Raw genomic sequence first — 13,390 nt, 5'->3', positions numbered from 1 at the left:
TATGAAATACAAAAGGACCCATTTAGAAAGTTTATGTTTCAGGCAGTCTATTTGGTATACTTGTGACATCACAAATTCAAAGAAATCCTGATGGCTTGTTTAAAGGCACAGTTTCTGAATACGAACTGTGTGCATTGTTCTGTGGACTGAGCGTTTTGATGCATTTGCAGTATTTATATAGCACCTATACCTACTTTTTTTTTTTTTTTTTTTTTTAAATCTGACTTTTCACAATATGGGACCTTTAAATATTTCAGTTGGAGACACTTTTTACACATCATTATTTATCATTATATGATATAGATGTATTATTTACAGCCATTTTATACAAATGTCCATGTTACATGACATTTTAATTTTATGGTTATATCAGTGCATCGGTGTGAATTTACCTCACCTAATGAACTCAGGAACTTAACTCTCAAAAACCACAGCAGAGACATTTATTAGTTATCTGCCTATGTCTGTAATATTTGAAAATAATTATAAAACTTTTATTTTGATAACTCACCTTTACCAGCTGACACGGACACTGAAATTGCATTATGGGCTTTAAGACCTTGACAAAGGATAACTTACACAATGTTTTAAAATAATTAGATCATTTTTATTGTTTCCCAGTTTCACTGGAACTACAGTATAAAGATACAGAAAGACAAAAGAGCAGATAAATACAACAATATAAAAGGTTCCATTTTCCTCTATGCAAACCAGTGTGATCCTTCATAACAGCACAATCCAACAACTTGTCTCATCCCCCTTGCAAAACCGTTTTGTAACATACATCATCCCTCTCAGTGAAATCATAACGTAACAGATAATCTGGTGAAATACTTGTATTGACACAAACAGCATATAAATCAGGAACACTGAACACATTTTGATCCAAATATAGAGTGTGAAAAAATAGATAAACATTTAATTAGTTAAGCAAATAATCTACTTTGTGATTAATTTAGTTTATAATAGTTTATTCATTAGTTCGAACTTACAGGATGATCAAATTCCTTTTTTTTAAAAAGCTAAAAAGCATTTTCCCTAGAATGATGTTTAAAAACATATATATTCAAAACTGTTTTTTTTCTGCGTTTACTATGTATTTAATGTTTCCTGGATATACAGTGCATATATTAAAATCATGTAATGCCACTTGAGTGATTAAATGTTCTTCCTCAGACTGAATAAAAAATTGTGGTGCCAGAAAAAAAAGCAACCTGTAATGATATTTTGGCTTGCAACACAGAGAAAACACAATCTTAAAATAAAGCTCATTATATACAAACTGTACTTCTTAAAACAGCTCATTTTCAGTACATTCATGGTTGCCCTTCAACATTCTCAGTGAATTGCTTTCTCAAACTCAGAGGAAACAGTGTGATTATTACATACATGTATGCACATTAATATGAAGAGATACAGCTTGAGTATATAGATTATAGTTCATGTTTCCACTCACTATTTTGAATAGGATGAATGGAAGGAGTAACAGTCCAGACTGCAGTGGTTTTCACAACGTACAAATGATACACTGCCAAGAACAGCTTTTATCTTTACATTACTGGTCCAGTACTATTTCTGTGTCCTCCTCACTAACAAACAGGAGGAGGTAAGACACATTTCTTGCCTGAGTAAAACCTCAGTCTCAGCTCAGTATCCACAATTTAACAGTGGAAGGTGTACTAAAGGCAGTATATTAAAAAAAAAAAAAAGAAACTACTAATAAATCAGAGCATTATAAACATACAGTACAGTAGACTTATGGAGAGGAGTCAGCGTTTACTTTTCCCTGTCGATGAACTGCAGGTCGATGGGGGCAGCAGGGCAGAGCAGGCCGTGGGTTTTGGCCTTGACGTCAGCAGTAAGAGGAGAAACACCAATGTGGAACCTCTGAATGAGCTGCACAAAGAGCAAAGACACAGACATGTCCATCAGATTATATAAGTCATTGTCTATGAGTGCATTTATAGATATGTTTATTTTGAAGCCAGAGATCTGGTGACTAGTGTGCTTCCTCTGGCCATTAAGGTTGGCAGATGCAAAAATATGCAGGGATTGTGTGAGCTATCTGTAGAAAAAAGAGAATGATTTTTTTAGTACATTGTTTTTTTGTGAAGTTCTTTGTCTTATGTGTGCCACATTCATGTGCTGTTTTGGTAAGTTAGTAAAATTTTCCTAATATTGCACCTTTAAAAACCTAGGGTACAGTGTGTCTCTAAAATGAAGAGTTTAAAAGAACAAAATATGAGTATAATGCAAACATTACAACAGGAGAAAATAGTACAGTAAAAAAAAAAAAGGGAAGCAGCATCACAGCTCAAAATAGAGTACATGACTCAAATGATTAAAACATTTTCTGATCTGGACCACACACTTTTGCATAGGTGAATAGGTAGAGTTGTGTATCATCAGTGTAGCAATGTGAAAACACACAACAAAATTGGCGGAATCTGTGCCCTAAGGATAGCATACTGTATATAATGAAAATAAAATGGGTCCTAGAATTGACCCCTGAGGCACCCCACAGGTTAAAGGAACACAGGTGGTCTTTGTTGTCAGTGGATACAAGAAACCTCCATACAGTATATAAACAGAGTCTATCAAGGTCGCAGCATGACATGGAGAAGCAGCCAGGTCTTAAGTTTTTCACCTTTGATCTGCAGAGCAAGGTATAAACCATTTGGCTCTGTGTGCAAGTTTTAGAGAAACTCTACGACTATAAAGTGTTCACACTGAGTGTTATTTTAAGTCAATGTGTAGTGTTGTCTGCTGCCAGAAATGTTGCATTATGTGCTAGCTGAGCAAAACCTAATTATTAATTATTGTCTTCATACATGTGTTTGTTATTTTGTTTGCTTTATGAGTCTTTAAATGTGTAACATATATACTCAAAGAAATGACTTGTTCTATTCTGTCAGGTTTATGTATTTCAGTCACGTGAAATTTCTATCCAACTGATCAAGTAATTCTAACATAAACAAAAATAAATACCATCTATGTAATTAAGTCAAATAAAACTGAGATGAATAGACAACAAGAATTTATATAACAATAGCTTATAGAATTTACTTAATTTACTTAAATAATGTTTACGTAGTTACTGTCAATAAATTCTGTGTGTCAAATGTGCTAAACTCTATATATTTCTAAATATGTCAACATATTTAAAATGTATAGAATTTATCAACAGTAATTAAATAAGCTAAATAAATAAATTAGGTAAATTATGAGCTATAGTTACATAAATCCTCATGGTCTATTCATCTCAGTTTTATGATTTAATTACATCAGTGGTACTTATGGTTGTATCTGAAGCTGAGGGCTGCTACTCTATGCAGAAATAGCTTGACAAAACCCTGAAATATTGTTTAATTATGCTTGCTAACTTTGTCTTAAAAGCCTGATAAAAAAGGTGATGGACAAAAAAAAAATTAGTTGTAAATATGATACAATGGTATGAACTTTGTTCATTCATATCTGTGGATACATTTAGAAATATGTTTGAAGCTAAGTGATTAAACCCCTACCCTTGCGAGAGCTAGATGCATCTCTAACTCTGCTACTCTCCTGCCGATGCAGCTCCTGATGCCGTAGCCAAAGGGAATGGAGCCAAAGTTGTCGACACGATCTGTGGAGTCTTTACGTATCCAGCGATCCGGTCGGAAGTCTGAAGCATCAGGGAAATTCTCTTCATCAAAAGATGTGGAGTAGTGACAAAGAGCCAACTGAGTCTAACAAAGTGAGAGAACAAAAAAAAAAAAAGTCAGTTGTGTAATGAAAACAGCTGGGCTATTGTACATGCATGTCTACAAGAGAGAGGAAGAGAGAGATGGATGAGTAATGCAGGATCATGTTACATCTGGTTCCACTGTAATGTTTTTGGCTGACTCCTATGGTCACGCTTTTTCTCCAGCACATGTACACCCTAGAGGACTTGCATCTATTACGTCTCTATCAGTCTTACCCCTTTGGGGATGAAGTATCCGCCCACCACCAAGTCATCCTGGGTAATCCGTCCGTTGCCAGGGAGAACTGGAAAAAGCCTGCTCCCAGGGAGCGGTGCACAAAGACTGTTATTCAACAGCACTATACATTCACCTTCTCACAAAGTTAATGAGTGAAAGCCACAGAGAGAGAGATAATAGATAAATTAAAGATACTAGAACATATTGAACAAAATCAAGCCTCAGATTTTAAAGTCTATTAAAGTATTTCTGAGTTGTTTTTTACAGTGCAAGTGAGAGCGAGTGAGTGAATCATCAACAGCTGGAGAACAGAAGGTATAAATATCCATGCACCTGAGAGTCTCTTTGACCAGCCCCCTGATGAGAGGCAGATGAGCAACATCAGCAGCTGAGGCAACAGTTCCAGGCCCCAGAGTCTGTGTCACTTCCGTAAAGATTTGCTCCTGTACACGAGGGTTCCGCGCTAACAGGTAGCTGGCCCATGAAAGGGTGAAGGATGTCTATGGGAGGATAGGAAAGAAAATTTGTTATACATTCCTCTTTGAATGTGTAGTATGCTGGTGCTGGTTATGAAATCTCCGTGGAGATGTTGTCATTTTTCTTAATGTTTTGCAAAGAGTTTGACTGCAATGCAAGCTGATAGAGGAGTTTCTATGATGTTGCGTAAGTGTTGGGAAACAGTGAGGGGGCTCTGAGGGAGAGGGGGCTGAATCCACGTGCTGAGCAGACACTCAAGTCCACTCCACCAGCTGCACGCTCAGCCCTTTATCCCTCATCTTACATCACTCATCCGTTTACATCCCAGTGTACCTTGATGCACTCACTAGTGCCACATGTAACAGTATAACAGCTGTAATAAGGATACACAGACCTAAATATAGTCCTGATTAATTGGCCAATCACACAGATTAAATGGAGTAGCCCCACCTCGCTCAGTTTCTAACATTTTTGATATGTACGTATGTCCCCCTCCACACCGTGGGCAGATTTATGAGGCAATGGGCCCCTGGGCACAGATATGTAAAAGAAACGACCACCTCTCCTACACAGGAGCAAGACACACAGCCTCTTTTTTTGTTATTTTTGTTTTGTGTCTCTTTGTAGTCGTTAAGCATCTTTTTGAGGTTTCGTATCTCTTTGTGGTCATTTTGTATCTACTTATGCTTGTATTGTGTTTCTTTGTAGTTGTTTTGTGTCTCTTTAAGGTCCTTTTGTGTCTCTTTGTAGCCATTGTGTGTCTTAAATTGGTCTTTTTTGTCTCTTTGTCATCATTTTTGTCTCTTTGCAATTGTTTTGTCTATTTAAGGTTTTTATGTGTCTCTTTGTCGTCATTTTGTGTTTTTTTTTTGTGGTTGTTTTGTGATTCCTTGTAGCCGTTTTGTGTCTCTGTGTTTTTTTGTAGTCTTTTTGTGTATCTTTGTCAACATTTTGTGTCTCTTCGTAGTGTTTTTTGTCTCTTTGCAGTTGTTTTGTGTCTATTTAAGGTTTGTATGTGTCTCCTTGTAGTCATTTTGTGTCTCTTTGTGGTCTTTTTGTGTCTGTAGTTGTTTTGTGTCTCTTTGTAGTCATTTTGTGGGGTTTTTGTGGTTGTTTTGTGATTCCTTGTAGTCGTTTTGTGCCTCTTTGTGGTCTTTTTGTGTATCTTTGTCGACATTTTGTGTCTACTTGTGGTTGTTTTGTGTCTCTTTGTAGTCATTTTGTTTCTTTTTTTGTCTCTGTGATCTTTTTTGTTTGTCTTTGTAGTAGTTTTGTGTCTGCTTGGGGTTGTTTCGTGTCTCTTTGTACATTCTTTGCAGCTGTACAGTTTTTTTGTGTCTCTTTGAGGTAATTTTGTGTATGTTTTGGTCTTTTTGTACCTCTCTGGGTTATTCTGAGTCTCTTCCAGGTCAGTACATTTTAATTTGAGTGATGTTTTGCAGGTGTAGGCCAAGGGAGTCCCTGACACTTTTGGCCCCTGGGCCTATGTACGGTAGGCCAATTCGGTAATCCATCCATGCTCCACACACACATACCTCCCACACATTTTGTGCTTTCCCTTTGTCATCTGACACACCCTGATCATTGTAACTTCCTGTTTCCTCAATTGTAGCTGCCCTACCATCTGTCTTTACTTGTCCTTTTTCAGACTCAACACATCACTGACATTTTGATTTCAGTAATGTGGGCAGATAAGCAAATGATATGACAACGGACGTCATCCTTCCTCATCATATCTGTATCATGTACAGTATGCCGTGTTACCTAAGCCCACATCTTCCGTCTTTCCTGGCATGCTGCCTATCTTCCCATCCGGCCTCCTTACTTTTCCACCCATGCATTCAATGCCATATACTGGTATCAGAGGGGCGACGTTTTTTTGCCAACATCACACTGAATAGAACCCAGAGGTCAGTCTCAGGTCAGTATCTCTAACTAATAATCAAAAGAGTCTCTGTCCTTGTATAAGCCCCGCCATCCTTCTTGCTGTTCCGTCTCCCACCTCCCTCTTCCCGCTACTCTTCCTCAGACTCACCCTCCCACTCTGTCATCACCCTCGCCCCATCTAACCAACTTGCAACTAATCATCCCCGACTGGGACAGATGCTGGCAACACCTCAGACAAAGCCGTAGAGGAATCATATGACAAAAGCTCATCCAAAAAACAGCTCAAAAAGGCTTAGGCCTCTCCCCTCTATCCCCCACATCTTCTCTTCATTCTCTAACATCCATCGTGTTATACCCAACTCTTCTTTCCTCCCCCTCCTATGACGCCAGTTCCCCAAACTTTGCAGTTTCATGACAGCGTCCTTTTTCCTCAAGACCACCCCTTTATTCTCCCCCCTCGTCTCACCTCTGCCCAGTCTGTGCCATAACTCTGGCTGTGGCTAACGTGTCTTGACAGCTCTTGTGTGTGCTGAGTAAAGGGAAATGCACCACAGGGTCAGGTAATGGCTCAGCTTAGTCCACCCCCTGCCAGGACGTGGCCGTTGCAACAAGTTCAACAAAAACACACACACCCTTTTATCCCATGGCCCCCAGCTCAGAACAAAACAGTCTACACCCATAATTATCATTAATCTGACAGAACCCAAAACAAATTAGGCAGTAATTGTGCACATGTTCACACAGTATGCACACAGATGCAGATGCACCCACACACTCATACAAGACAAGTGTGAAACAGTTGGAAAATCATTCTTCATGGGTACTGTACCGCTCTTGGTGGTACCACTCTTGGTGGTACTGTTAGGGTTACGGGTTAGAATTGGGAGATAGATTTCCTATTCTCTGACATATTTTGAGTTTTATTACAAGCGTTTCTTGTAAATATCTTTAATTTTCTGTCTGCTGAATGGTATCATGTGTGAAGGGTGTCCATATCTGACCCAGGATCTGTCATATTCCTGCTCCCTTTTGGTGTCTCCTATTTCTGTATTCTTTAATCTGCCTATTAAAATGTAAACATTTCCCCCAAATGATACTTTAATGGCATTAAACCAGCAGTCTTAATTATTTGCAAGTGCCATCTAATTAAGTTCTAATGTGGAAACACATGAACACACAACACAGATGTCTGGTGGAGGAGGAAAAAAAAAAGACAAAAGCCCCCCTGTGTAGATCTAACAGACAATGACAAATGACAAGAAACTAAATCTGAGTGAGAACAAGTTTGTCAGTGGGATACTGTGTAACCTCCCGATTCACTGCCCTGACCTGACGCTGGCACAGCTACACAGGCACGGATGTGGCGCCAGAAACCCAACCCTTGAAACTCAAGACTGACTCAAACACGCACACACAGACGTAGACACACACGTGCGACTCCCAACTCCTCCACCTCCTGCTAAAGCTACGCTCCCTGCTCAAACTCCTCTCTGCGCATATCTGCTAACACACACACACACACACACCGTGTCGACCCCTGCCAGTAGCATCTCCGTCAAGTTGGCGTAGATCTCCTCCATGTTCATCTCCTTGGAAATAAGCATGTGTGTGAGCAGTCCCCCCTTCACCTCCTCTCCCCGCTCCAGCTGGGCCTTGATCTCTGTCAGCCTCTTATCAACGTGAATGCAGCCTGGGATCAGACAGAGATAGAGAAGGTCGGATGAATGGAGAGGGGGGAGGAAAGGGGAGGTGAAGGGAATTAAACAAAAAAAGAAAAAAAAAAGCGACAGGTTATGTAACAGAGGGACCCCATACTCCCACAATCCCATGGTGCAGCAGTAGAGATTTATATGCAAATCAACATTCCTTTCTATTGATGCCAGGCTATATGTCCAAAAAAAAGTTACTTAACTCAACCTCAGCTGTACTGAGAAAACATTATCTAACATGTTTACACATAGAAAAATATTTTTTGAAGGATTTGGAATCAACCCATTGGAGAAAGGGAGGCCATTCTGGAAACATATAAACTGGTGCTATATGTCATATATCTCTCTGACCCTGTTGTTTTTTGGATGATGCAAAAAAAAATACAATGTTATGTGCCTTTTAAAAGTTATCGACTTCATTTAAGACCTTCTCATTCAGAAAAAAAGCCCAGGAAATCTTCAAGAAGCATTACACAAATGTCACCACAGGGTTCTCAGTCAGTTGTGTAATGTCTTTTGTCACTCTGGAGAAGCTCACCCAAGATTAAAAATACTACTATGGCTTAAGGGTTGTCTCAGCTTGGGCTTGGAGGCTACAAATTCACAATAAAGCCTCCATAATTAGGTGCCCCCAACTTACTGAATTTGAAGAGGCCATCCCAGGACAGGCAGAACTCCTCCCACGGTTTGGGGAACACAGGTCGGAGCCACTTAGGGATTGCCCCGGCGTACATGGTTGTCTTAAAGGAGCTGAACATGAGGTGCAGCGCACTGATGTAGTCTTGAGTTTCCTGGGGAATCTCATTTTCCAAACAGCCTAGTCGGGCTTCATATAAAATGGCTGCCACACCTGTAAGGAAAAAAGCAGAGAAGAGAGAGATGAAGTTTCAATAATTGTCTCTGTAAAGTTGGAAATCTGGGACATGGACTGATTAACCATCACTTACAAAGGTGGTCTGACAAGCACCGTCATGGTTGCATATTTCTATTTTTCCAATCTATTTTCTCTCTGGTATCACCTCTTCCTGTCTACTTTTAGTCCTCTTTAATGGTCTCGCTATCTTCCTTACCCCCTCGTCTATATTATATCCACACTATTCTTTTCAAATCCATGCTGCCTGACTTCCATTTCCTTTATGACCAAACTTTGTATGATCTTTACCAACCTTCCATGGCATATTTGAAGAAGAGGTCATTCACATTGAGGACAGTCGCTCCATCAGGCCCCTGGGCGCTCAGAATACTGACTCTCTTGATGAGGTCGTCTACCACTCGGTTCACATCGTCAGAGAAGACTGCTACGTCACGGGGACGCATGATGAGCTGCCTGAGCACGCTGCGCATCTTCAGCCAATCTTCTCCCTCACTGGAGAACAGGACACAGGAGAGACTTTTTTAAATGCAAGACATTTACTGACATATAGAGGAAACATTCTTGTTTTGTGGAGACTGATAGTAGTGACACTGTTGAAAACCATTGAGAGGACATGCACAGTATTTGTGAGCTAACCCTGGAAAAGAAGCCCGGACATAAGGTTATGTGCTTTGCCCATCCACACGTATGGAAACTAAATTGATGATCCTGTCGACCTCCCAAAATCATTTATTTTCAGGAGGTTGTCGCCCTGACTCAGAGATCAAAAGGTTGAAGGGGGACTCACGCTGAGATGAGTCCAGTGGAACGGCCTCTCATGTCTCTGTACTCCTTCCAGGACTCCATGTTAGCCCTCTGAGGGGCCACGCCCTCTGCCCTCAGCACCTCAGCCACCAGGTCACGGTCTGCCACCGAGACCACCAGCTGGGGCCCAAAACGGGATTTGAAGATTTTGCCATATTTCTTCCTGTGCTCCATCTGTAAAGCAGCAGTGAGACGAATGAATTAGTGGTCACTTTTATTAATTGTGGAGAAAATCCAGGACTAATTTGACTTTTATTACACTGATAACTTCCTACTAAAATAAAATTAAAACATTTTCTCTGGCTGAAGCAAATGATTTAATAATGGTGAAGTGATGGAATACATTTCAGCAGATTTGTCTTGTGTGCCAGTGGTGTCACTAAATCTCCAGTAGAACCAGTCTGTAACAACAGCCTTAATTAAATCTTCACTTGCACACCATCCAAACATAATGTACCTTGTCTGAGTGTTGTGTCAGTAAGAGTGAATGTCTATATTTAAATGTCAAATTGTGTTACTCATACAGCTGCAATCCTGATGGTGATGAAATTTACATAAGAAAGAGGGGGTGTTCATCTGACCTTTCATTTTGCAAGATGTGTCAAATACCACGTGTGTCACAATCAGACTCAGTCACTATTAGGGATAACTTGTCTTGATCAAGTGTATGTTAAATATGTACTTACTTTGCATGTTGTTTTGTCATGTTGATTTACACCTAGATAATTTCCTTGTTAACCGTTCCCAGGTAATTTCCTACTTGTTATTTTCTTTTAAGATTTTCTCTACAGAGTGAAAAAGAGGTTTATCACTGGATTATCTGCTGCATCTTGTAATGGGGAGAACACTTTCAGCCTCGCGTATAACTCACTTTAAGACTATTGCAAAACTCATACTCTGGAGTGCGCTTTTACGCAACGGTCTGTGCCATTTTACGCATAGGTGGCAAATTTGGCTGACGCTGAGGATACGAACGCTCCTTGGCGTTGGTGGGAAACACAAAGAAATGATTTCATATGTCAAACAAAATGAGATAAAGCACAAAAAGGCACATATGTACACCATTACCTGAATTTCATGAATTCTGCTAAACCCGTCTCTCCAGAAGAACTCGACCAAGTTGGCTATGGTGCTCGGTCCAGGCATCTCCTTCAGGGACATGGCTCTGGTTTTCTCGCCGACATCTGCCGGTGTGATCAGTCTCTCAGGCATGGCCTCTTCTCCAGCCGCGGTGATCCCAAAAGCCTCGCTGGCTGCTGATTTGTGCAAGGCGCGTAAAATGAAGACCAGCTGCCTGTTTAGCCGGTCGCCTTGAAAACTCTTCCAGCATGCTGCCGTGAAATGTTTCGGGATTGCCATTACTGGGAGACTTTTCGGTGTTTCCGTGCGCAACAAACCGATGTGTGGTTGAGTCTTGTGCAAAGTCTGAAAGCGGCAGAGTTCACATCTGCAAATGCATGTTCATGGCACGTGTAGACACAGTCCTCCCTGTGTGGTAATGTAATATTAGATGGGATTGTATTATGGAACGCTTTTAAAGAGTCGCTTGTACAACCTCAGAGGTGAAACAGGATTGGATGTTCGCTTCAAAAGAAGGGAGGGATAACTCTGTATTCGGGTGTGGGCGTTTCCCCCCAAAAAAGCTGCTGGGTTCATTCTTCCATTGGAAAAGGGAGTGCGGTACAACGTGCCAAAACACTGTTAATATCACACCGATCAATCAGCACACCCCACCTCCGACAAATGCGCACACATACACTGAATATGCGTTAATGTGATTACCGTCACATGAAGGCAAACCTCATGTTGACAGTGGTCATATAACAAAGGAAAATCCCTCCCACAGTCCTGCTCATGTAAGCTGTGCACATCCATATCCAGAGAGAGGTGATTTCACAAATCATTAGCTGTTTACACCTCCAGTAAGAGCTCAATGGTTTGTTAATGTTTAGCAGTTGTATTTTAGATAATACTGACAGACTGTATACAATCTGTGGAGACACATTGCAGATAAAAGTTACCTAAGCCTGGAGCTCAGAGAGGCATGACATGTGTATGTGTAACATTTATCTTGCAGCTTTCCAAAAGATAAATGGTAGATGGCAGCAAATGTAAAATATTTGCACATTAATCATGCCTCTGTCTCCAGAGAGTTCCCATGCCAGGCTTAAAGGGATAGTTCAGGTTTTTTTGAAGTGGGGTTTTATGGGATACTTATCCACATTTGTATGTGGGGCCCATGTGGGTAGTAATTGGGCTGAAAAATAAGCCCTATATAGGATTGTTCATGGGCTCCATAATCCCTGCATGTCAATTGCTTACAAGGGTGAGCCCCAGACAAGGTGCCCATTTGGGGCCTCTATGCAGTTGCTACCCAGGCAGCCCTGGCATAACCCATGTGGAGCCAACTTGGGTAAACCCACCCACGTGGGCAGTTGACACGGGGTCGATATGGAACCTGTGGACGATCCAATATGGGGCCCATTTTTCAGCCCATGTAGTACCCAAATGGGCCACTTATACACATGTTGGCTGGGTAGTTTGGCGAAGCAGGCTGAAGTCCAACACAGAAGCTAAGCAATGTACTGCGGCGGATGGGGGTCAACAACAAAACATTTTTTAACCATCTAAAAAAGTCCCACCCATAAAAATCAATGTCAGTTTAAGTGTACGCTATATTGAGAGTAACTGCTTTACCTTTTCGTAAGAGGGCCTGTTGTGTCCTTTTAACCTTGGGTGTTCATCTTCCCAACTTAATGGACATTAAAGTCGAGCTTTAAACCAGAGGTGGGACCAAGTCATTGTTTTGTAAGTCACAAGTAAGTCTCAAGTCTTTGCACTCAAGTCCCAAGTCAAATCTCGAGTCCTTAAGTTTGAGTTTTGAGTTCTAAATAATGCCCTCAACACCAAATGTAGCCTAATGCCATTTTGACAACAGATTAAAAATGTTAGATTTACAAAAATCATGTATGCTTTTCAAAAAATTGTATTAATTTGTTAAAACGTCTTTGTTAGAGTTACTTAGCTATTCAGCTAACATTAGCTTATAGACCGTATTAATATTAGCCTCGACATAAGGCCTACTGTTTTTTTGTGCAACTTCAAATATCAACTGTTGTGTGTCCGTCTGTTTTGCATGCTACTATTACTTTTTTTCGACTGCATGGTTTTTGCAAGTTAACACTGCATGGTTTTTGCAAGTTAACAAAATCCTCTTTGCTAAAAATGTATCAAACTGGGACTCAGTAATGTAATGTTAGTTCTTAGTGGTTCTCTCCTGCCACTTGATTGTCTGCTAAGTGGATTTGGGGAATCAAGTGTCGACTTGCTGGGAATAAATATTGTAAAACTTTAATTTAAAGCCCTTTTACTAGCCTGGTGTGGCTACACATTTTGATGAATAAACACCTGCCTCAATTAGAGGCCTGGTCTGGTTGCCAAGCAGTTCATTTTTATTGGTATAAGTTCTTCGGATCTATAAAACTGGATTGTTGGCTACCAAAAATGATGTGTCCATTCCTTGATTACCCTGTAAATAATTCATATTCATTTAGTCTGTAAGGGTCCTTACATCAAAAGAATCAAAAAGGTTTTTCATAAAAAATAATCCAATCGTTTTAACAGGATAAATGTTGTGTTGTGTTGGTGTGCCAGGTGCCATAATCCTCAAGTGCCAT

General features: G+C 40.4%; 1 protein-coding gene across 1 annotated transcript; it reads right to left on the bottom strand.

The window, feature by feature from the left end:
• Positions 1–577: 577 nt before the first annotated feature.
• Positions 578–11,227, bottom strand: LOC126393423 (cytochrome P450 27C1). Its single transcript, XM_050049592.1, has 9 exons — positions 10,782–11,227; positions 9,697–9,887; positions 9,202–9,401; positions 8,676–8,885; positions 7,853–8,016; positions 4,296–4,462; positions 3,962–4,040; positions 3,525–3,728; positions 578–1,896 (listed from the first exon to the last, which is right to left on the bottom strand). Exons 1-9 carry the CDS (start codon positions 11,070–11,072, stop codon positions 1,777–1,779), a joined length of 1,626 nt encoding a protein of 541 aa, XP_049905549.1. The 5' UTR covers positions 11,073–11,227; the 3' UTR covers positions 578–1,776.
• Between the last annotated feature and the right edge of the window lie 2,163 nt (positions 11,228–13,390).

This window comes from Epinephelus moara, chromosome 1 (assembly GCF_006386435.1).
Source record: "Epinephelus moara isolate mb chromosome 1, YSFRI_EMoa_1.0, whole genome shotgun sequence".
Lineage (NCBI taxonomy): Eukaryota > Metazoa > Chordata > Actinopteri > Perciformes > Serranidae > Epinephelus > Epinephelus moara.
Note: the sequence above shows the minus strand (reverse complement) of the source record. Positions and strands in the feature narration are given on the sequence as shown.